This window comes from Sturnus vulgaris, chromosome 8 (assembly GCF_052056855.1).
Source record: "Sturnus vulgaris isolate bStuVul1 chromosome 8, bStuVul1.hap1, whole genome shotgun sequence".
In the NCBI taxonomy this organism is placed as follows: Eukaryota; Metazoa; Chordata; class Aves; order Passeriformes; family Sturnidae; genus Sturnus; species Sturnus vulgaris.
In genome coordinates, this window is record NC_142250.1 from 17,706,048 (window position 1) to 17,731,407 (window position 25,360).

The 25,360-nt window shown below is 43.0% G+C and overlaps 2 protein-coding genes across 16 annotated transcripts in view; both read left to right on the forward strand.

The window, feature by feature from the left end:
* Positions 1-6,125, forward strand: part of CAMK2G (calcium/calmodulin dependent protein kinase II gamma) — a 119,309-nt gene extending 113,184 nt beyond the window's left edge. For all 14 annotated transcript variants that reach the window (XM_088168952.1, XM_014879910.2, XM_014879911.2 and 11 more), the window contains 2 exons: positions 575-820; positions 3,398-6,125. In XM_088168952.1, coding sequence (XP_088025078.1) covers positions 575-807 — 233 coding nt within the window. In that variant the 3' untranslated portion in view covers positions 808-820; positions 3,398-6,125. The remainder of the gene's footprint in view (positions 1-574; positions 821-3,397) is intronic.
* Positions 6,126-11,331: 5,206 nt separating this feature from the next.
* NDST2 (N-deacetylase and N-sulfotransferase 2) overlaps positions 11,332-25,360 on the forward strand; it is a 130,861-nt gene continuing 116,832 nt past the window's right edge. The window contains exon 1 of one of the 2 annotated variants that reach the window (XM_088168963.1): positions 11,332-11,511. The gene's annotated coding sequence lies outside the window, so the exon portion shown is untranslated. The remainder of the gene's footprint in view (positions 11,512-25,360) is intronic. The other variant, XM_014879893.2, reaches the window with a different exon arrangement.

Here is a 25,360-nt window from a genome sequence, read left to right on the forward strand (position 1 = left end):
ATTTGTCTCCCTTCCTGGATGTCTCCACAGGGTGAGATAATTGAAATTTAAATCCGGAGCTGTTCAATCTGTTTTATTTTGGGGGTTAGGTCAAGGTCCTTAGTATGGGCAATATATAGTTCTCTAAATATGCAGAGACTTTGTCTGTCTCAACAGCCTATTATGGAATGATTTTAACACTTTTCTGAGGTTTGTTCTTATTTAATGCTGTCCTAGCTTAAAGATCTCCTGATTACTGACTCCTTTGCAATGATATTCTGTAAGTGAAAGATCTTTCCCCATAACTGAAGACACAGCAGCATTGATGTTGAAAAAGTGGCAAGTATGCTGTGCAGAGGAGGTGGGGGCAAAGGGGCCAGGGTATTCCTGGCAGTAAGTGTGCAATTCCTAAGGAGAACAACAGGTGATAGGGGAAAGAATTGCTTGGATTTTGCCTGAAAATATGCAGGAGCAATTTTTGTGGTATTCCAGAATCCAGTGGAAGGTGAGTAGAATACAGAAGAGGTTGGAGAATGTAGGATGCTGTTCCTTCTTAGTCATCAAACGAATCTGATGGTTTTGCATGTCCTGCCAGTACTGTCGAAGAACAGCAAGCCAATCCACACGACCATCCTGAACCCCCACGTCCACGTCATTGGGGAGGACGCCGCCTGCATCGCGTACATCCGCCTGACGCAGTACATCGACGGCCAGGGCCGGCCCCGCACCACGCAGTCGGAGGAGACCCGTGTCTGGCACCGCCGAGATGGCAAGTGGCTCAATGTCCACTACCACTGCTCTGGAGCTCCTGCAGCACCTCTCCAGTGAGGATCACATGCAGGTATGGACTCTCAGGGAAGGACTACATCACACACACAGCTGAGGCTGCTGTATGTGGGAATTCAGCATTTCGTGTTCAGCATAAACAAGGCTGTTTAGCTGGCTGTGAGAGAACCATATTTAGTTGTCTGTAGGCTGAAGACGTCGGCTTGTAGATGGTGTTCCTTTAAGTCCTGTCCTTTGGATTCAGTAGGGTTATCTGCCATTCCTGACAAATGAGAGTCATGTGCTAGACAGGTGTTCCTGGGCATTGGTACCCTTGTAGCAGCTGTGCTTCCTCCCAGGTGCTCAGGTCTGTGCTTGGGCAAACTGCTAATCCAGAGCAGACAGGAAGAGTATCTCATGCTGTGCACAGGTTGGCCCTTTCACATCTACCTCTCCATGCTGGGGGTCATTTTGATGATTATGCCATCTTCTAGAAAGGATATTGTAGAATCCATACAGAACAAATTCTATGCCATAAGGGCTAAGGATTTTGTATTAATTAATATAAATTTTACCACTGATTTTCTGATAAGCAATAGCTATTTAATGTACCATGTTGAGAAAACTGAGAGGGGCAAAGAATCTAAACAAAGAATGATATCAGAGGATTTAAAATATCCCCCAATTAACTTGCCACAATTCAGCATTGGAAGAAACTTTGACTCTAAAATATGTAATGAAGAAATTATTGTTGCTTGCTCCTGAAGGACATCAGATCCATTTACTTCTTCAGCAGTAAGGCATTCTGGTTTATTGCCTTAGTGGTTTCTTTTAATTAGATGTACAAAGCCTTTCTGCATCCTTTTGTTTTAAGCTGAAATATGTCACATTCATTTTATAGCCCAAAGTTTCCTAATCTTAGGACCTTTTTACTAAATATTTTCTATTTAAGGGCAAACACAACAAATATCTACAGCTGGGAGGCAACCTTTTTTTAATGTGGTCATTTAAGGATGAACCACTCAAGTGTAGTTGCTACTTGAGTCCTAGTTCTGTGAACAACTTGGGACTAAGCCAAGAGCTGTTTGTATTCATGTGTTGTGAGGTATTCAACCCTACTGAAGGCAATGGGAAGGAATGTGAACTATCACAAGCAAGCTGCAGAGGTCACGGATGGAATTTGAAAAGCAAAAGCCAGCTGGGGGCACCAGAAGCAGGGATACTTTCAAGAGAGCTGGAAAATCAGCTGAATTTCCAGGAAGTAAGGCAGTGAGAAGGATAAAGCTTTGCAGGAAAACAAAAAACACTTGCATCAGATTTCATCACAGAAATGGTGAGGGAGATGTCAGTCTTGGATTTGGATGTCTGTCCAAAAAAACATGCAGAAGAAATTATGAAATTAAAGATCAGTATGGCTCAGTGGCTATGCCTAGGAGTTCTGAGGAAATTTAGGAATGGAAAGTCTGCTGCAAAAGAGGTATGTTTCTTGGCTGTGGAAATGCTGAAGCTCTCCAAAAGTATGTGCTGGAGGGTTTCTGAAAACTGCAGAGCAGAAGCTATTTCCAAACCACAAAATGTTGGTTAAAACAATATTTAAAAATACCCTGTAAACTAATAGAAATTGAAGTATTTGCGTGCATTTCTGAGTTCTGAAGGAGGTGTACCCACAAGCAATTACAAATGGGGTCAGTGTGGGCAGCCCCCGTCTGAATGCACTGAATCATTTTGGAGCAGTGTTATCCCATGTGCAGTGAAAGCTAAGGATGAAGAATGAATGAGGTGAGTAAGAATTCTTAAATAGAAATTAGTGGTTTCTTCTCACCTGGAAGGCAGAGTTCAGTTCTGGGTAAATCATCTCAAAAGGAAACTGCAGCCAGAAAAAAGTTTGATGTTAATCAGAGGACTTCTGTGTAAGTAGAGAGTGGGAACCAAGAAGGGAGAAGATTAATAGGGGAGACTCTACAAAAATTTTCAAACTAAGAAATGGTAGAAAGAAGCGTTTGGCTATACATTCATGACAGCATAATGCTAAACAGGCATGAAAAAACCCCAAACTTAAAACTGACCAAAGTAAATCAAGTAAGTTGACACATGAAGGTTAACCAGGAAGGGCCTTTGCTCAAAGCAGTCACTAGGGCTGTAATTTCACAAAACTAAAGAAAAGCTCATGCATTTGTTGAAATATTAAGAAAGTTCAGGGACAAAATTACTGAAGTTTGAAGAATAAAAACCCTAAGAAAAATAAAATTACCTTTCAGTTCAAGGCAAAAGCCAGTGGAAAGTGAGGCAGAAAATGTTCTTTAGGAACATTTGAGCACCCCTTAGGAAACTTCTTCAACTTCTGGGTCATGGCTATGAGAGAGTGGGCCCAGGGCTGCTTCCGAGCAGCACGTAATACATTTTAGCAATTAGTTAATGTTCATTGGCACACTCAGCCACCTGGAAGGGGAAGTGAATGCCCCTTATCTTTAGAGGTCTCCTAATGAGCCCCAGTTTCTCTTGTGTTAGGGGTTTCTACCTTCTACCTAATAATTAGCCTGTAGAAAACTTGGTTTTTTAATTGTGTGCAGCTAATGTATGCTTTATTTCCTTCCTCTTCCGTTCTGTTCTCCCCTCTCCTTTCTGGGTGGACACTACCTCTTCGTGACTGCAGCAACTTGTGGAGATATTCAGCTGGAGGGCAATATCTTCTTAGCAAGCAGCTCTGGAGTGCCTGAGTGACAGCAACGGTCATGTCTGTTTTGACGTTAAAAAAATAAATACAAATTACAAACAGGCAGCAGCCAAATGCACGAAACCCTGCATGCATCTGATGCTCCGGGCACTGCCTTTCTGTTGTTTTCCATGGATCCATCGTGTCTGTTTCTGCTGTACGAAGGTGTTTTTAAACCTAAAAAAAAAGACATGTTGTTTGTATAAAATAATGAAAAACAGGAATAATGCTAAATAAATGACAGATTATCCAACGTGCCCCCTCCCCCAGGGCTAAGAAAGTGGCAGCAGCCGGAACATCTTTCAGAAATGAAGTAAGGGGGAAAGCAAAAGTGAAGGAGAGAAAGAGAGAGGGAGAGCAAGAAAGGAGGCAGCTTGAACAGCGGATGGCTGAACTGTGCTCCGCAAAGCGACGGTGGAAGTTAACACCACATTCAGGCTGTGCTGCAACTACAGTCGGTGAGAGGTGGCAAGGAGACCCCAGAGGAGCCAGTGTGAAGACTGGGGTTCAAGAGAGAGGAGGTGCTTCTCTTCCTGTTGCCCAGCAGTCTGACTTCAGCCTGTTTCTTCTTCGATTTCTGCACAGCAAGAACGCTACAGAAACCTGGTTGCTCGGCTGCTGGATCCCAAAACAGACTTTATTTTCTTCTTTTTTTTTTTTTTCTTTTTTTTTTTTTTAAGAACTAAAGCAAAATGGAATGTTGATTTAAAACTAAAGATGGAAGTAGGGATTTAAAAATGGGTTTAAGTGAATATGACTTGAATAGAAGCTTGTTCTTTAGTGATACTGGTTTTAGAAACAGCCACTACCTGGACAAACATGGAGTTTTGAAGCCAGATTATTTAATTTAATAAAACAAAAAAATCATTTCATTAAGAGCAGAGATTTTAGAGGAAGAGGGTATGGGATTGTTTGTATGGGATTTTCTATTTTTTTTTCCTTTTTAGTAGCATAGTTGGGATCCACAGTGCTGCAGAACACATGTTCCTTAGGAAGCAGACAAAAAACTTAGTGTTATGTTCTTCATGAAAACTTGCACATACACTCCTATATGAGGCATAAATAGTGTGTGTTTTTTATACTGAAATATATGCACCCGTAGAATTAAAGGGGTTACCTGGCCTCCTGTTTAATTTGTTGGTCTCCAGTAAAATAGCAGTGGGAGCCAGCAGCCCCAGCCAGGTGCTTCTCCCCATCACTAACCCATCTGATGTTTGTAAGTGTCATGTTTCCTAGTGTTTATTTGGATAATTTTTCTATTTTTTACAGTGATGTTGTAACACAGAAAACTATCAGATCAGAACCTCAAAAGCTGTAGCTGAAGGAATCCAGGCCACCCCCAGCCCGTGTTGCCTCTGGGTGTTAGAGGATACCTCATGAAGCAGAGGGGAAAGGGCATGAGCACGTGATCTGATATTCGTCCTTTGGGCCAATTCATCTTCCTTTCTTTTCTTTGCTGCAAAAGGAGTTCAGTTCCTTTATTCATTGGGTGGGGGATGTGGAAGTGTTTTGTTGACCTTACCAAGGAAGGAGCCTAGCCCCAAGAAGAAAATGGCCTTTCTGGCAGATCTGATGGGATTTGTCTTGACCAAGGGAAGGCATCACTTGCAGAAGTCGGAATGGGCTTTTATCTGAATTTATCTACCCCTAATCATTTTTTGGATCTCTAGAGGGAGTTAAAATGATTGCCTTGACAGCATACTAAGTGTGTGGCAATCTTTTAGCAGAATATAGAAGAGAAGAAAGACAATTTGGAATTTTAATCCTTATTCAATAAAATGCAGAAAATAAAAGCGTTTGCACAAAGTGGAGCTGTCACTTTGCAGCAGATAGCGCTCTGCTCCCTTTGTTGGAGAGGTGCTATCCCACACCAGGATTAGATCAGCTAACCACTGATGAAGGAAAAGACCATCCACACTTGCCAGGTTTGTTTGAGCAAACATCCTTTTCTTCCTCCCTCCACTATCCTAGGGGAGGAGTGAGGAGGGGATTGTACCCATGGGGGGGCAAACACTGGATTTTATTATTTCAAAACATTTTTAAGACAGCACTAAGCCAGTGAGTGAAGTAGAAAAGCAAAAGCCTTGATATGCCATTCAGAATTTTTTTAAGCCACAAAGAGAGCAAACAGATTACAAGGACACCATTTAAAAAAGATTAATACAAAACATTATGCATGCCTTCTTTCGGTCTGATCTTCCTTGTCTCTTTACCTGATGATTATTAATAGTTAAAGAAGAGAACCCTCTGTATTAAGTATATGCATCTTTCAGAGAAAATTTTAAAAGAACAGAACTGTTGGGTTTTTTGTTTTTGCACAGTCTTGGAGACAAACTCCTTTGGATTTTTTTTGTTTGTTTTTTTCCTTTTAAGTTAATGAGAACCTTAGCTTGGTATGGCCATTATCAAACACAGCTGTACACCTTTAGCATTCTTAATGTTCTCTTATGGGGCTAATGTAAGCATCTATATAATATATATTATAAATATCACATTTTAAACAGGAAATGGAAGGCATTTGATGCAGAATTTTTGCATGATATAGAAATAATTAAAGTTAGCTAGTGTTTGTTTGTTTGGTCTGAATGTTGGTAGAACCTTCATAGCTTTGTTACAATGAAACCTTGAACTGAAGATATTTAATAAAATAACATTTAAACAGTGTAAAGTTTGGAATGTCACATTATTCTCCTAAACCATGGAAAAATATGAAATTGGTACTTCTGGGATAAGAATCAATTGATAGAGGAGGTTTTTTTCCTGTGTCATTTAAAAATGTAATGTTTAAAAAGTTACTATACCTACAAGGCGGGGAGCCGAGAATACTGGCATTAAAAACAAAAGGATGACAGAACCAGAACCTGTTAAAATTACCTTTATGGCATTTCCCTGACAGACCAGGGAAAATAAGGAAATTCTCCTTTTTTTCCCAATAGCCTGATCCTTGGCAAATCTATGCTGTTGCTTCCTTTCCTGGTCTTTGTTTTCCTCACCAGTATTTGAGATTCCTTGTGGGAGAAGCTATCTTGCTATTTGGGTTGCCTGATGTAAACATGCTGATCTCAAGTTGTGTGACTTAGTTAATTGTCAATAGTGTATTTTGTGTCCTAGCTGGGATGCTCCTGCAGAGGCACAGAAATTGTCAGGTCTAGCAGTGTAAACATCACTTCTTAAGTTAAAAGTTAGTTGGATTTAACTTTTGTTTTTATACTGCCCCTTGTTGTTAGCATTTCATATCTTGGTATTAGCATTTGATGTATGCCCCATTAAGTAGGCTTTGTCCCGCTCAGCCTTTGCTACTTTGCCGTTTCCCTGTTACTTCCCTCCGTGCAGATCTCAGCTGCTCTGAGAGCCGTGAGGCCGCAGCAGGTGCTGCCCTCCCGTGCCGAGTCCTGCCCAGCGCGGCTGTGGGGGACAGAGATGCCCCGGGGCTTCTCCGCCGCTCTGCCACCCGCTGGCCTCGTGTCTGGCACAGCCACTGCTGTGGCTGCGCGGGGGACACACATCTCGTTTTGGTACTGGCTGCAGCTAAGGCTAAGGGGCTCTAGCCAGCATGTGGCCCCCCATTTGGCAGGCCTGGCTGTGCTCATGCCCCTGAGTTCTTCTCAGGTGTGTCTGGGAAAGCACAGCAAAGGGGAGGGGGTGGCCTTGCCTTATCACTTGAAAGCGAGTTCATTGTGCTTAATCCCCTTTAACTGCAGCAATTACCCAGTAAATAGGTGTCAGCTGTTGCTGCTTAAAGAGATGATTACTTTTGCTGCTAGATGAAACAGGAGGAAAAAAGCGTCCTTACTGCTTAAAGGGAGAAGGTAAGAGTTATACAGTCTATTTTACTGGGGCTGAAGGCAATCTGTGCCCAGCAGAAATGGCTCCTGCTATTTCGGGAGCAAAGAGACGTTCTGCTCTCATTTCTGACATATGAAGCAAGAGCATTCATCAGGTAAGGTTTCTCCTGAAGCAGTTAATCCTGCCTTAATGATCTTTGAAGAAATGTATGAGCTGATAAGCACTAGGAAGGTACTCAGAAAATTAGTGATGATCTCCTATGTTTTCAGTAGCTCTTTTAACCAGGATAAGAGTAATTTAAACACTTACTGAAAGCAAAATAGTCAGGCTAACACTCAAGTCAGGAATATTTATTGTAGCATATATATGGGGCCTGTTTTATGTCTTATGTTTTAGCTGACAGCTGGGATTGGGAATAGTACTTCCCTGCATTGTAATAGCTCCAGTATTGAGCTGTCAAACAGGGATACTCCCACAACATTACTTCCCAGTATGTTGGTTAAATTCTGTTCATCTTATTAGATGAAGTTTTGCCATCTTACTACCAAAGACAAGTGTGTGAGCATGGTTTTTTAAGTTCCCTCCCAGTTTATGCACGTGCATGATTGTATACATAGGTGGATTATTCTATGGGAGACCTATAATTGATGGTAGATTTTATTTATGCCCAAGTAGATTTCCTCTTAAAGTAGGATTGGTCTACTCTTACTTGCTGGTCTAGTGGCACAAAGGCCTGGCAGGATGTTCCTATACTTATAGTATCTATGAGATGTGGGGAGAAGCATGAGCAGAACTGGACCTTGAACGTCAACATCCTTTTTATTTATTATGAAAATTATTACTTCTTACTTATATGTAATTGATAGAGCATTTGACTAATGATTGGATTTGTGATCTGGTTTTGGTTTGCTATGGCTTTGCAGGGTGACTGCAGATAAGGCAGCTGTGTGCTCTGTGTTTCAGCTTTCCCATTTGTCCATGCAGACAATAACCTGACCTCTGTAGAAACCACTGTGAGAGACTGATGAGCAGTGCTGCAGAGCAGCTAGGTGGTATTGCTGCCATACATCACAGATGATTTTTTTTTGCCTGAGAATTTGAAAGATTTGGGACTGCAGATTAATGCACCTGGAATGCTTGTTTATTTGGGTTTGGTATACATTTATTTAAGAGTAGAGAAAGGTGATCCTTTGGGGGCACTTAAAGTGGCTTGAGTGGAAGATTATGAATTTTTCCCTTGAGATCCTGAGTGTCTGAGAAGTCTTTACCTGCCAGAATGTCCTCTTTGCCTGCTGGTAAGGAATAGGAATTTACTGGCTGGTGTGTAGTACTCTGAAGAATTTTAAGCCAATTTCTTATGTACTTAACAAGTATTAGGAAACAAAAATGCCTATGTTCGTGGTTTTTTAAGGCAGACTGGCTACAAGGAAAAGATGACTATAATAAAGTTAATAAAATCTCGTTCTGAAAGTTTTTTGTGCCACAGGAGGGTCCTCTAAAGCACTGGTGAATGGGGGAGAGGGAAAGGTGGTTGTGCCTAATCTGTGGCAATTTATATAATTTTATCATAATTATCCATGAGTGGATGGGCAGGTGACACTTATTCACAGAAAGCCATTTTGTTAATGCATCATATGACTGCATGTTGGCAGCCTTGGGATTTGGCCAGTACTTGCAATGAAATACAGTCTCATCATTGTTTATTTCTCCTTCATGCTTCTGTGGGATAGAGTAGTGCTCATACCAACAGAGGACAGCCTGCAAAAATGGCACCAGGGCTCTGCTTCAGAGGCTTGTTTACATTGGATCGTGCTATAGGTTACATCAGTAGTCAGAGCAGTGCTGTTGCTGTTTGGTAGTTCCTGTTCCAGAAAGCGTTTGTTTGTTTCTTACTGCTTGCCTAGGAGTTCAAAATAAACTGAAAAAATTACTTATACAAAAAAGATACGTTCTACTAAAGTGACATTTGAAATTCATTGCTTTAGATTTAGCATATTTTTCTTGTATAAAAAAGGCCCAAACTTGGTGTAGTTTTAAATGTTTTTAAGAATTGTAAACAGATTTCAGTCTTGTTAATTCCAAAACAGTATTAATGCTGAAATAGTTTTATCTATGGTAAGTCAGCAAGTTTTATCATCTTCTACTCTGTTACAATATCAGTAAAAATCTTCCATACCTCTTACAAAGACTGTATTGAGCCTCAACAGAAACAGCAAGACATTTAATCTTCAACTTTCCTTTTAGGAAGAAACAGGCCTGAGGTATTAAATGGAATATCCAGGGAAAGACGGTTTATGTAGCCTTAAGGAAGAGAAATTGCTTCAGCAAAGTGCAATGTTGCCAGGGATAGCACATGCTAAGTGAGATAGGCACAGAGCAATATGATAACCTGGAAGATGGGAGTCATAAAACCAAGCACTCAGAGTGGTTTGGAGTGTGAGGAAGAGAGCGGAGATGCGAGATGGAGTTGAAGGTGTCTTGCAAGTGAGTAGAGGAGGTTACACATGTGGTAGCTAGAAAGGCAGTGAGGACAGTGGGATGGAGAGCTGCTTTGTGGTGAAATGAGAAGGAAAGCAGACAAATTCTGTGCTGGTTGTTTGAGGACCAAGGAGAGGCTTGGAAAGATGGGGCATATTTTGGGTAATTTATTCCATGGCACATTTAAATGGAGTTTTAAACTGATACTCTTGCATCTGTATAGCAAACTATAGTGTACAACATACCCTCCTGAAAATACTTTTTTTAAATTTTTTTTTTTAAACCAGAATATCAAGTTGTGCTTCGAAATGGTAAATCCCATTTCACAGAATGTAGTACTGGATGATAAATGTTATAAGCACATGACACAAAGTGCTGAGCTGCTACATAGTCCTCCTGTTGGCTCAGATTTGATCAGCTGTTTTGGAAAGTGCAGTATCTGTGGTAGACTGGGCATCACCTGTTGCTGCCATGCTAGATTTGGGATGGCTGCAGGCAGGGGGACTATATTAATCTGATGTGAACACTATGGCATGTGTTTGGCTTAACTCAACAGAAATGCAGTCACGTGTTAAAAGATGTGCTGCTGGGTATTTTGGCAGCACAGACCTGTGCAATGTGACTGCAGGTGGTGGGAGCAGCTGCCTCATCAACCTCTGCTGAGGTAGGGGTGCTGTCAGCCAGAGGCAGAACAGGGCTTTTGAAGCACACTAAGATATGATTGCTCATACCTTTGTCTGCTTTTCTTCAGGTTTTTTGATTCACCTGCTAACATGGGCTTAACAGGCTTGCAGAAGCCCGGTCAGTGCTTCAAGCGCAAATTGATTAGCTGAAGGTTAAAAGCCCTCTATAAGTGTGTCTGTGAACCATGACTTTCGAGCTTTTTAAACTTTTCAGTAGTGGAGCAGGTTCCTGTACAGCAAATCTACCTACATATTGCATTGCTTTTTTGAGGATGTTCTCAGAATTATTCACAAGGTGCCAGCAATCCTCTGACAACAGGATGGGAAGTGCTACCTTGCCAACATGAGGCCTTATTTCCTGAGCACCTGCTTTCCCTTTGCTTGCTCCTCTTCTGTGGCTTTTGACCGCTCCACGTCCCAGTCGTATTAACCTGTCCCAAATGTTCGCAGTCTGCAGCACGGTGGGTTCTTTCTCCACAGCAGATCCAAAAGCAGGACCGTGTGATAGCATTCGCAGACTATTGTCCACTCCTCCAGCCTCCCCTGAGAATGTTTCTGTGATGTGGCTTCACATCCCATTCTGGCTTCCTACTACAATTTCCTCCACCTCTTCAACGTAGCAAATTGCACCGTGCGTGTTTGTGTTTCTCGGGAGGCTGCTGCCGGCGATGTCACAGCAGTGTCAATCCCTACCGACTGCTTTCCCGGGCATCCCACGCCTTCCGCGCTGCCGGGATCGCGGCGGCCGCGACCGTGCCGGGCATCACCGGGCCGTGGCGGTACCGCCGGTGCCCGCTCCTGCTGGGGGCCGCGGGGAAGCCCCCGCCACGTGTTTGTGTGCGGGGCGCGGCTGCCGCGGGACCCCGGGCCGAGCCCTCCCCGGCGGGCGGGGCCCCGCGCCCCTCCCTCGCCCGTCCCTCCCTCCCCGCGGAAGATGGCGGCCGGGCGGCGCGGCCGCGGCTCCCCCAGCGGCCGGACGGACGCGCAGCGCCCCGGAGCCGGCGGGCCGCGACCGGCCTGAGCGCTGCTCGCGGCGCCGGGGGACGCCCGTCCGCTCTCCCTCCGGGACCCGTGCCCTGCCCGCTCGGCAGGGCCTCCTTGCGGCAGGTGAGGTGGAGGAGGGCAGCGCGGTGGCGGCGGCTCGGCCCGGTCCGGCTCGGCTCGGCGCGGAGGGCGGCGGGGCAGAGCGAGCGGCGCTGGCGGGGCCGGGGGAAGTTGTGCTGGCCGGGGGCGATGGTCGCGGGTGGGGGCGGTCTGTGAGGGGCCGGGGCGTGGGAGGAGGCGGGGGGGTCGGGGCGGGCGGTGCGGAGAGCGTTGCCCCCCGCCCCGGAGCCACCTGTGCGGCCGGGGGTCCCCGCCGGGAGCCCCCTCCGGGGGCCCGTGCCCCTGCACGGTGCTCCGTGCCGGCCGTACCCGAGGCCGAAGGTTTCGCAGCCCTGCCCGGCTGCTTTTGTCGGACGCCGGGCCCCCGACACACGGCGGGGAGCGGCAGTCCCTGCCCCATTGCGGCTGCCGCCCCTCGGAGCCCCCCGAGCTCCGGCCGCCGGCGGGGAGCGGGGTCCTGGGCCGGAGCTGCGCTCCCGGCCTCGCTCCAGCTTTGTTTACCCCACGGCGCCGTGTTGCGAGCGGCGAGGTTGCTGAGTACGGCGGGACCGGCCGGAGTGGTCGGCGTGCACCGGGACGGGGGATGCTCCTGTCCCCGTGGCGAGGCTGCGGCTGCACTGCCCGTGCTGCACACGCTGCTGCCTGGGGGCTGCGCTTAGAGCGGGCCAAACGTGGTACAGTTGTGCTACTATAAAGACGACAAAAATTGCATACAGAAAGCTGATGGAACGTGAGGAATCGTTCCTGTAGTATTTCCCATCATATTTTAGTTGTTAAAATATTTTTTGCAGAAGTAAAAGGATAAATAAAAGCATGAGACATCCCTGTTTGCTTATACAAGAGTGAGTAAACTGTGTTGCCTGAATTAGAAGTGAGCAAATGTCACACATCTGAATTCAGCCGCAAGTTATGCTACTCCACACTGGGATCCTTTGTGACCAATTTTGCCAAAGAAGTATTCAGAGTTGTTAATTGTATGTGCATTTCTCATTAGGAAATGTAACTTTGTCCTTTGTGGCAGAGGTAAACTAGAAACTTCTGATGAATTGTTCAGGTTATGTGCAGTCAATTATCTGTGGTAATTGGGCTGGGAAATTTTGAATGATGGCAGTATGGAGGGGCACGTCGTGGACAGATACACCCGGAGAGCCAGAAAAAGTTAGAAGCTTAGCATTGGCCCCAAGAGTTTATTGACCTGGGTGCCCACTCGTGCTGGCATTGCCCATGTGAGCTGGCTGTGCACCCTACAGTGATCCCAAAGCCCTGCAGAGCTGCTGCACGGACACCTGAGGCGCCCTGTCCACAGTGGGTTTGAGCAGTGTTTTTGCATTGGGCTTCTCAGTGCAGCTGTTTTCATGGCACCGAGATAACTGGTCTGCTGACAGAATGGACATAGAAAGGCGTTTTAGTTTGTTTTTCACCCTGCACAAAAGTGATTGTGGTGTGTTGAGATTGTTGGTTCCAAAAACAGCCTGACTCCAGTAGACCAGTTTTGAGCCAGAGGGAAATCTCTGCTTAAATCTGGCAGCCAGCATAGAATGGTCTAAAAACTTTCTGTTGTCAGCAGCTGTGAGCAAGTACATGTCTCTTACAGTTATTATCTTGTCCACTTGCTGCTTTCTTCTTAAATATTCCTTCCTTATCCCAAATTCCTCTTTTTGTTTGTTCTTCGCTTTTAGTTTTTGTCCTTCCTTAAGCATATGGTACTGTTTTCCTTGTTTCTTGAACATGGTTTCCTAATGGATCTTCTCTTCCTTTGTTTCAGTATTTCTTCAGTCTTTGTAAAACTTCTTTTTTGCATGTAGATATGAACTATGAAGAACTGGAATTTTCAAAAAAAGGTGCAGCTCAAAAGAAGCTGAGAGCAAGAGTAGTGGTACATCTGTCCATGTCAAATTTTTTTGCTCCAGTCGCAGAAATTACTTTTGCTTGTGGCTATGGGTTTTCAAACTGGGTATCAGAATGGAGACTGGGGGCCGATCTGGCAGAAAAATGAAATTGTGATACAGAAAAATTGAGAGAGAATCGGTGTGTTGAGGTATGGTATAATATGTGTGATTGTTTATCAGGATGTCAGTGTGTGCCCGGGCAAGCAGTGTCTCCCAGCAGCATCTAGTAGTGCAGTGATGGTGGGATCTGCTGCATGAATTTTGCATAAAGCATGTTTCACTGTTGTGCCTAACCTTCAGTCTGATCTGCATCAGAATTCATGTAGGGGCCTGATAAAAATAGCTTGAGACTACTTTTGTATTTACATTTTTAATTCCATGCTTGTTTGTTTTTTAAATGGGGGAAGGGAAAATAACCAAATGCAGCTGAGATTTCGATGTGTCCTGAACCACAGCCTATCTCCCCATCACTGAGCCTTGTTTCAGAGGATTGAATGGCTCTCTCAGATCACTCTGTGGTATATCTGGAATATGTGGTGATTCTCTGCTCAGAGCTGCACAGATAAGATAATCCATTTCATTTTAATTGGCAGAGTTGTTTACACATGATGTCTTGCTCGTTTTCCTCTTTTAAAGGAATGCATATCTATCCCTGATTACAGCTCAGGTCAAAATCCCTCAGCACTTGTAGCAAATCTCCTTTAATTGGTCTCATTTAGCTCTCATAAGGTTGTGTTTTAATTCTCGCTCTTCCGAATCCTTTTCCCCAATCTGTAATGTAATTTATTACAGGATATTTTATAGACAAGGGAGCAGCCTCTGGCTGTCAGCAACCTTTGCAGTGTATCAAATTTCCAGCTCAACAGGCAGCTGCAGAGGAGTCTGTGGGTGTAAGGCAGTGATGCTGCAGCAGCAGCACACAGGCAGTCAGTGGTGGCGGCACTGGGCACGAGTGAAGGGTTTGTCCTGGATTCTGGAGATAATTGGGGTGAATGCTCCTGTTTGCTCTCTCTGCTTCTCTAGTCTTATTCTCGGTTTGCTGATGCAGGGGTCTTTGAGTTCGATTTTTTCCTTTCTAGCTGTCTTTCTAATCCCTTTGTTTCAAGGTGAATACATCCAAGTTGCTGCTGTTTTCTGATGAGAGGCTTTGAGCAGCACAGGAGTGGTGGAAGGCAAGTACTGGAAGCATATTTCTAGAAGGCCCAAAGCAACATTAGCTATCTTTAGAAAATTCCCTGTGACTTGGCTGAACACAGTTGCTTTGGTTAATTGAACATAATGCAAAGAGGTGAAACTCTGCATTTCATTATGCATCTGCTGAGGTGTTTCACCTCTGGCCTGTAACAGCAGTCTGCAAGCACCACGGGCTAGTGCAGCTCCTGCCTGATCGCTGGATGTTCTGACATCAGCTCTGAAACTCTCAAAGTCTGGGTTTTGTTTTTCTTTTTTTCACGCTGTGCCCTCTGCCTTTATGCTGGCAATTTTGCCACTACAGTAAAATCTGAAGGGACCATGTGCCTCTGCTTCAGCTGCTGGAGATGGCAGGCTGTGTGATGCAGCACTGAAGGTACAGACAGACCTTTTGCTTTGCTGATCCTGCTCTGGAAACAGCAATCTCCAGTAGAGCTATGGAGCACAGTTGTGTCTTAAATCACCTCTGAAATATTTAGTGGAGTGTACAGATGACAGCCCTACCTGTTCTTCCTGCATAGTGATATTTGAAGGTCTTTGTCCTCTGGCAGTTGCTGTTTGGGGACTGTTTTTCAATATAGACCCATATCCTGAAAGGAAATTATATAGATCACTATGCTCAATCCATATGTGCTCTGTTAAAAGTGCTGTAGAACTCTCTAGACATGAATGATGAATTAATCTTCTGCACCAGGAAGATAGCCTTCATCACGTTCTTGCCTGCTCTGATATATTTTAGTAAGCTAGCTGATTTAGCAGTGAATGTGAGGGTTTTGGTAAGATTGTAAGTGCAGTTTGGACCTTCTCAAAATACTTGTGGCTTATGCTGGGCATTGTAACAAGATATGTTTTCACAGCAGTGGGATTTGCTGCTTGCTTGTTTTTTAAAGCTGCTCATACTCTTCAAACAAGGAGAGGGATGGGCACATGCTCTCTCTCTGTAGACTCAGCCTGATTTTAAATTTGTCAGGTAAATTGAATAGTGCAAAATAAGAAGGGACAGCTTCATGCAACACTTGCTTATATACTAGCATATATATATACTTATACACTACTTATATATAACATCAAGAAAATGTTTGGAAATACCTGTCTCTTCCAAATGTGTTTGTAGCTGTGTGTAACCGCAGCTGTTATTCCTGATGGGGTTGCAGATGTGAAATGTCAACAGTCCTTACAGCTCTTCTCAGGCTGAAATGTTACCACCTTAACTTAGTCTATGGTAATGCCCTCTTCTTTCCATTAAGTGAATTTTATATTTGTCATTAAATACAAATTATGAAGTTATGCATTAAAAGTAGTAGTGATCACATTCATGCTTTTTCTCCAAAATCAAAGGAGGTTGAAGAAGGAGAGATACCTTTTGTCCTTTGCTCAGTACAGGGCTTGTGCAGGTCCTAGTGCTGCTGGTCCCTGTGGTTTGGGTGTCTCACTTAGTATCTACAGCATTTTGTCACATGTTTTGAGTGTGGAATGGAAGTTAGGGAGTGTGGATACAGTTGTACTGCACTAGCCTGATCTGTTTTCTCTCAGTACTGCAGTGCATTATTCTGAATATTTTTTTTTCCCTTTAGTTATATCTCCCTTGTAGAAAAGATTGTCCAAGGCATTCTCTGTAAAGCAAGAGATGTCTGTTCCCTCCTCTCCTACCATCCCAGTACAGTAGCTCACAAGAGGAGGATGCTTCCTCAGGGAGGGTTTCCACAGTGGGGGAAAAGTCAGTCATAAAGCTGCATGTGTTAGACGACGAACCAACGAGTCATAGCCCTCTCCAGAGTCAGGGATCACTGCTGATTTTATTTATTGATGTATGTTTTTAGTTTGTATTCAGTTGTTGGATTGGGAGCTGGGTTGGCATAACTGATGCAAGAGGGAAGGAGGAAAGAGGGACAGCAAAATGACAATTTTATCCCTTTTTAATCTCTTTTTGCAGTTCTGGTCTGCCATCTGGTCAGTCTCTTTGAAAGCATACAACCTTAGCACACTGTCCTTACTCTTCTCTTTCTTTCTTCAGTTCTGTGTTAGGAACTCTCCAAGAGTATTACACTCCTCTGAGTGGTTTGTGTTGGGAGGCTCCTATGTCAGGACCATTAGATTAGGTGATGGAGCAACTTGTTTTCCTTTGATTGTGTTTAGTTTTACGGTTCCAGATGATTCTATTAGCCTAATATTTTACTGGTCTTTAAGCGTGTCTCTAATTAATGCTAATTTGCTTGGCAGTGCTTCTGAAGTAAAATCAGAGCTTGCACGTGGGTTTTTAGAGCTCTTCAACAGATCTTAACTCTTACATTTTCAATCACTTTGATATTAATTCCTCAAAGGAAACAGTGGAATGATAGGCCTTAGCTGTGCTACACTGTGAGTAGTAGAGCTCAATTTAGAAAAGCAGAGAAACTTGAGATTTACTTCAGAAAGGTTAGAAGAACCACAGAACATTTACCAATGTCTATTTTTGTTCTAAGAGTCTCTTACTGAATGACTTTGCATTAGCTCTCTAGCCCGTACTGGTGCTTTAGAGTGAATGGAAAATTTTTGTATCACAAAGGGCTTTGAAAACAGTCAGATCTGGCTTTTCTTGGATGATGAGGGTTGGGCTCATCTGATTGCATGTGAATATATAATATGTAAATACAGCTCAAGTGTCCACATCTGAGCCAGGCACTTTAAGTTCCCTTTACTTTAAGGGTATGTTAGGTCACTGTTCATTTCTAAACCTGCCCTAAAGGAGATGTTCAAATTTTTTGAGGTGAATCACTTGCTGGAAGTTCTTTTTTGTTTTTCCACTGAATATGTTAAAAACGGAGAATGTCACTCCAGATGTAGAGAATGTCAGCAGGATAAGTATCTGAGCAGAAACTGCGTTGAACACCTTCCAGAGTGACAACTAACTTGCTCCTAATCCCGGGCTGCTTTTCAGTGCAGCATTTTTAATATCTTCATAATTAATTATGGAAATTTGTCTCTTCTGATCTTATCTTCTTACCTTTCCCATATTTAGAACATCTTTTCTGTGCATTTTTCTTTTTAAGCTAATGCTGATATGGGGATTCTGTGCCACTCATACTTTATTCTGAAAGCTTTTCCAAGTGCTGGCTGTTACATCTTGTTCTGCAGCTGTCGATTGTCTTTGCCCTTGCCTCTGTGGTTAAGTTGTTCAGCAGCCAGGGTTCCATTGTAAGTGACCTTACTGTCCTGGACAGCCATGCCTGTCCCAGAGAAATCAGACCAAGTCATGGGTAGGTCTTTGATTCAAAATCTGGCTGCAGAGATTGTAGTTGACTCTCACAAGGAGAATGTCAAAATTTCAGGTACTGGCCTATGATTTCTTTCTGTAAAAAGGCTGGTTTTTCCTGCACTGTCTGCGTTTGGCACTGCTGGAAGCTTAACTGTGAACAAATGGTGAGGTCAGGTTTGGAGTGGCCCAACACAGTAGCACATTGCATGACTGAGATGAATAATGTAATTTCATAGCAAGTTGAATACCTCTTAATATTTAATAGCCCGAGATGAACAAGAAGCACAGTAAGACTGGGAACTCTTGTGCAATCTAATAAAAGGCAGAAATTTCGGTGGAGAAAAGTTTGGCATTTTGCCTGACCCCTTAAAACGTCATCCTCTTGAATCTGTCATTACCCGTGTTTTGTTTGTGTTTCTTTTCTGGACATCAACTGTGTGTAGGTCAGTTTCAAGTATAGAGATGTCTTTGAAGTGGCATCCTTTGTCTCAGCAGTGGAGCTACAGAACTGAAATCAGCATCACCTAATTGTTGGAAAACTGTTTGTGCTCCAGTTATTGAGGGCTGCAGAGGTATTAAAAAGAGCAGACAGAAACCAGTGCAGACATTGCATCGATCAACACAGAGTGTCTGTGTGTGAGGACTGCTGCAGCTCCTTGTTTCATCAGCTGTGTGAATCCACTTTCAGGAGAACGCTGTGAGCTATTGTAGTGTTAAACCTGCTTTTTCAATGGGATAAAGTGGATTCTGGCCCAGTCCAGCGTTGTGAAGAGATAGATTCATTTCAGCATTGAAGCCTGGCATAAGTTACTAGTCTCCATGTCTGATCTATTGTCCAGAACAGCTCTGAAACATTCAGCTTTCCCCTGCCCCCCATTTTGGTTACAAATATTGTATTTAATTTGTTACTTGTAATTTAATTGTTTTTATTTTTAATTAAATGCTCTGAATTCACTCAGTGGTACTGAAGCTCAAAATGCATGTGCTTTACTTATGGCTGAGTCATAATCATCTTCCTCATAAGCAGAGATCTGTCACTGTCGCCTGATTTAGTTTTGCCTGAAGACTTCCATCCATATCCTTCCTTTATGTTCCTTTTTCTGATCTGGTCACTTGTATCAAAGCATGATGTGAGTAAGCCTACTTTCCTGAGTCAAGGCTACCGTGAAAACGTGCTGTTATCATGTGCTCGCATCTATAATTTAGTATCCTGGAACTGTGGATGGAACAGGGTGTGTTTCCATGGCCCAGGTCCACGTAAACATATAAACACAAAGCTTTCTGCAGGAAAACTTGCTTTGCCTCTAACAAAATATTGATGCTTGCCTTTCCCAGCGTTACTTATAAATACAAATTCCTCACTAACCACATGTGATGCTACAGTTCCTGTGGCAGCAGGCAGAGCTCGAAAGTTCTTTCTGGTCTTGCATTGTCTATGTGGGCAGGTTAAGAGCAAACTGGTGTTCAGGGATTGTCATAATTGCAGTTGGTGTTGAACGTAATGTTTCTCTAAGGTTGTTAACTCTCTTGCATGCAGTAGAGCTATGGTATAATTATTTTTATGTTAGTCCTAGTGTCTTCCTGTTGCTAAATGAAAACAGGGTGAAGAGGCCCTTTGAACATACTCCTCTTGGTTTGCAGTTAAACTGATAATACTGCTGAGGAAAGCAATCCAGTCCTATAGTGGCACTTCTATGTATTGATGCAGATACTCAGCAAGGAGGATCAGGAAACTCATGTGGAAGTTAAAATAACAGAACAAAACAAACATCCTTTTTTGCTGTGTTACTATTCTCCAGAAGGGAAAATGTAACTTCTCAGAAAGAAACCCAGTCAGCCTCAGATGCTCGTGTAGTGGCACACCACAGAGTACCTTGAGGATGAGATGAATTGATGGCATGCCAGAGCAGCTGTCTTTGGAGGAGAGGAGTGACCTAAAGGCATGCCAGATGATCACCTCAGTACAGTTTGACATGGTGTAAGCTGAAGACGAGTCTTGTGCTACTTCTCTCTGCATCAGTCCTGCAAAGTTTTTTAAATCTAGGTTAGCCTCAACTAACAGTGGTCATGAGAAACTCTGAAACAAGCAGCATGGTAAGAGCCAAGCTGCATGCCCAGCAGACTCAGAGCAGGTAACTGCAATCCTTCATTGCTGCCTGCTTTTTTCCACTTCCAAGTAGACACTGGATTAATTTTTATATCACTGATTTCTTGTAACAGGTAAGATTGAAGAAGTAATAGCAATAGTCGTTTCTGAAGAAAATGGGTCCTGGGGAAGATCAAAGTAGTCATTTTGATCAGGGTGCAGACCAGTCCTGAGTTCACAGGTTCTGCACTTGTATTTTTATTTTTTTTTTGTATCTACTTCAGGACTTCCCAGCTTCTCTGATGAGCAGTGCTGCATTATCTTTATGGTTCTGTGCAATTTACCAGAAAGACATGACATGTTATGTCAGAAAACTAGTTATGTTTCTATGGAATTGTTCTTGGGTTTGGCTTTTTCCATATCTTGTTAAAAAAAACCAAAAACCCCAAACAAACAAAAGCAGTATTTCGGTGTTTTCCTCAACAATTTTTCCTAGCAGCCTTGCACAGACAGTCTGTCCCATGGTACTATTCTGGACAGATCTTTGAGGACTGAAATTGTTGGGAGTGCTCAGGCCCCTTCCCCTTCCTGCAATTATATCTTCCTGAAATGCATCCTGTGCAAGGGTGAAGATCAGCTCCAGGCAGTGCTGGGAGACAGGGCAGTGGAAATTCATACAGTGCCTGCACTGGAAGCAGGGCTGTTCTTGAAGGGTATGTCTGTAAATGCTTTGATCATAAACTATACTGAGTACTTCTTAAAATGAGCCAACTTAAGGAAGAATAAAAATACAGCCAAGCACATCTTCCTACAGCTCTAGGGTGTAAACCACAAGTACAAGATTCTGGTTTTCCCTGTCATTAGGCTTTATCTGGAGAGAGCATTTGGTGGGGTACGGATGTTGTTTGTTCTTCCTGGGTTAGTGATTTAGAAACCTCATGCTCGACCTACTGGGATGGGGTGCGTAACACCGAGCTGGAAAATGAGCGTGGAGAGCTCTCTCATTTTGTCCTCTCTTTGCAACTCTTTCACACTGGTGTTACACAGTATGTGGAGTTCCATCCTCATTTGCAGTCATGACCTTTTACCACGGGTGTCTTCCAGTGTAGCTATGGAACTGTGACAGAGCTGGGGAAGTGGTTGCAATGCTTGTGAACACAAATACCAGGACTTTGATGATAGCCAGAATAACTGAGGGAGCTCTCAGCCTAATGAAATAGGAATGACCTTGACTCAAGTCTTAAAATTTAAATTTCCTAAAATTAATTATCCTTACTGTTTAGAAAATCTTAGCTAGCTTGATTCCATCTGTCTTGAAGGAACAGAAATGAGGTGGAGGAAGAAATGTGGGTTGGAGGTGGTCTTTCGTCTGAAGTTATGGGAACAAGCTGGCTACTGCAGTGAAATTCATCCTGTAAATGTGAGACTTCTTATCCCTTTTTCTTCTGATTGTAAGACTGGTTTCACTGAAACTGCAGGAATCAATGTGGAATACAAGTAAAAAGTAGAAATGAGTTTTGACTAATACTAATCTGAATCTAGCTTTGAGTTAGTAACACTGGTGTAGAAATTCTTTGTCCTATCACTGTCACCCGAGACCATCTTAAACAGTGATGAGAAAGTGTCACACGAAAATTCTTAGAAATATAAGTTAATTATTATTGAGTTTGGAAATGACAAATTCTAGGAAGCAGTACTTGGGAGAAGTGAGTGCAATACTATTTCCCCTGTTATGGTTGCTCAGATACATTGTCTCTCTCCTGGGGATCAAGTCATACAATGCATTTTTTTGGCTTGGCAAGCTTCTTGCACGAGGTCAGCATTGCCATTACCCTGCTAGCACGGCATAGTCATGCTTTAAGTGTACTAGCTGCCGAGGTTCTGCATGACTACTGACTTTTTTTGTGTGGTACAATATTAAGTATTCAACTTGAAGATTTTGATTAAAGTGGCCTTATTGGCAGTGCCAAGTGCTGTATAAATTCTGTGCCTATTTAATGTAGCTCTTATTTGGCATAACTAATCACTGCTAGGGCTTAAAACCTTTGGTGTATAGTGCATCTGGGAGCAGGTAGCTATAAAACTGAGCTGAGGAATCCCCTTTCTTTTCCTTAATATAAAGGTCCAGTTGCTGCTATTTCTTGTATGGTGTGCAAAGCACAGCAGTATGTGGGCAGCAAACTAATGCAAAGTGTTCTCTTGTCTAGTGTTTCATTGTTCTTTCTGCCTGAGGCTTTGCAACCTTGGTCTTTTTTAGTTAGAATCTTTTAAACAATGGATTATCTGTTTTCTCAGGCTTTAGAGGATTTGAAATAGCAGTCACCCTTAGGCATTTGGCTCAAGATTACAGCAATAAATACATTCATCAGAGAGCCCCCTGGCCCTTCCAAGAGCCAGACAGTCATAAGATTACCTCTACCATATTAGTCTGCTTCGAGCTCCAGTGAAGTGTGTCACCCTGCTAAAAATTCGAGGTAAGCCCTGTTCTTCCTGAGCATTTGCACTCAGATGGTTTGTAAGGAAAGGGGAGGCTGTGTTTGGTGGGATTGAGAGCAGCTGCAATAGGCAGATTTCTTCTTACTGTGATGTTGGTTTTTACAGCACTACCAATTTGTATTTTCCAGGAGATCAGAAACTTTTTTGGAAAGCCAGCTTTGCTTCTTTTCCCCCAAGGTCCAGCAGTCTAAAAATTTCATATGGCTTCAAAATTTTGACATTGGAATGCAATTTTAATCAATATTGACATTTCTGATATTTGTGTGCCAGCTGCTATTTTTCTGAATGGTTCTGGGACTTGGAGGGCCCTCTGCCAGAGATTGCAAACCAGTTACCACCCAGTTGTGATATCTGACGTGGCAATTTCTGTTAGAGTGCTTCCTGATTGTGCTGTTTAAAGAGTGGACTATAATGTTTTTCTTCTGTTACTGTGAGATCTAAGGTAGTTTACAGATATTGGACATTTTGCTGTGTTGCTTTGGAGAAGAATGTCAGCTCTCAGAAGGAGGCCCAAAAACTGACCCAAAAGTGAGTTTCAGTAAAAACCTACATTTTCTAAAGGAGTTTATTTCTGGGTGGAAGGGCTGTTTGTTGTGTGACTTTGCACGGGCAGTGTTTTGCACGGTGGGGCTTACCTCTTCTGAAGAGAAGCTTTATCTCAGGGAAGTTCATTGCATAGAGAGATCTGTGATGTCTGTATACCTGTGAAGATTCTGCTCTTAACAGCTTCTATTGATTTTCACCAAGTGCAATTTCCCAGCCTTCTGAGCTGTTGTTATTGCACCACATCACGTTGCTCATCACAGTTAAATAACTTGTGCTGGTTGGTCACTGGCTTTTTCAAAAGACTCTCCCAACACAGGTAGGCAAATTAGAAAAAGAGAAAACGAGATTCTCTTTGGCTTTTGTACTTTGCTTCATCTTATTTCTTCTTTCCAGCAAGAAATTATAAACATTTATTAAACTACACTGTGTGTTTTCAGAGTGGTGCCACTAATAATATAACACACACTACCTTTGCCTTGGAAAACTCTCAGCTTACTTTTCAGCAAAAGGTAACAGTAGTATTTAAAGTGTTTGTAAATAGAGCGAGTCAGCTTCAGCACTTGGTCACATAAATTTTTATCAGAAGGTGGTGGAAGCATGGAGTCTTTTGGGGGGCTAGTACATGCAATGTTTGCAGCATTTCTTTACTGTAGTTTGTCTTTACCACCGTTCCTTAATTTGCTTTCCAGGGAAAAAGTAGTCTCACTTTTTTTTTTTTTTTTTTTTTTTTTTTTTTTTTTTTTTTACTGAGTAAGAATTAGTAACTTAACTGAGCAATGTAGCAGGTTTGTCTTTGCTCTAGAGACTCTTGGTATGGAGGCTGGGGTCTTTTTTAAATATAGATAGTGAAAATAAACTGTAGCAAACATGCATGTCTGTTACAGTGGTTTTGACTATCTAAAAGAATAGGAGTATATATACAAAGTAGATGGAGTATGTGGTTATTCTAGGTGTAATTGGCATTACACCTAGAATAGTCTTTTGTGTTCCCCTGAGAATTAACTTAGAGATGCAATGTCAAGAGAATAGCTGTACCTTTAGCATGCTTAAGACTTTGTAGGGCTGGTTAGAAATGCTGAAGATGCCAGCACCACTGGGCTGTATGAGCCTGGGCCTGATGTCTGCCCTGGATTGCTGGTCCATGCCTGTTGGATATGGTCAGCACTGGAGCTGTGCCAGGACTGAGAAGCTGTCCTGTAGCCTGGACTCTGCAGTTTCTGTAGGGAGGGGAGAGGAGGGAGCTTCTGTACTGGGGCATCCCAAAGTCATGAGCTGGAGCAGGCCAGTGTACAGACTGAGGGTTAAAGGAGATGGAAACTGAAGCTACTAGGTTGTGGGAACTATGGCTGTTGAAAAAGGATTGCAGCACCACAAAATACTGAGTTGGAAGGGACCCACAAGGACCATTGCATCCAACTCTAAAGTGAATGACCTGTACAGGGATCACAACTTCATTGTTATTAGTGCAATGCTTCAACCAACTGAGCTAATCTCAGTTTGATTTGAGGCTATTAATGGGGTTCATAGAAATGGCAGATGTGCTGAAGTGCTACTAGGTTTTTGGGTGCTAATGAAATGGAAAATACTGCATCTGTCAGCTTGTGTTGCCAAAAGAGAAATGTTAGCGGGGAATCGACAGATGACCAGCGAGGACAGGCAAGTGTGGCATGAGGAATGTGAGAACTTTGGATGGAAAAGGGTTTTGGAGGAGAAAGGAAGATGAAATGGCTGAGATACAGATAACATAAGTAGATACAAAGCTTTGTAACATCTTCCTGTGCCTTGGATGGAATGTAGGTCTCTGAAACTGAAGACCTGGCTTAGGTCAGAGAATACCTAAAACCTTTTGGCAATGCTGCTTCAGTTCTGTAGTTCTTCCACCCTGAGAACAACCACCTATAGTTGCTGTAACTTATAGTTAGCTCAAGATGCCCCTGTGGCTTATCAGATGATTGCTCAGCCCATGTGATATCAATGGAATGCTTGTGTAGTGGAGTTTGTCATTCAGGATTTTGCTTTAACGTGGGAATTGTAGACAGGAGGAGGGACACGTATGGAGGCATATGTGTGGATGTACACTACCACATTCAGAAGAAGGTGGTGAGGACAAACACTTGTAAGATAAAACATATCAGAGTTAATTCTGTTTGAGCAACTTTGATATGTCCCTCTTAAATAAAACAAGTTCAAACTTGCATGAATCATAAAAATACAGTGGAAAAATTTAATTTTTCAAAATTTCTTCATTTAATTCTACTGTTTATATGTGCTTTATTGTAATTGCTGTAAGGAAGAAAGCATGCTACAGTTTGAGGATTATTTTCTATCTCCTGGTATTAATTGACTTTTTGGAACCCAACAGTATGAGTAAGCATTGGTTATGTATTACTTCTTGCTGGTGTTTAAGAG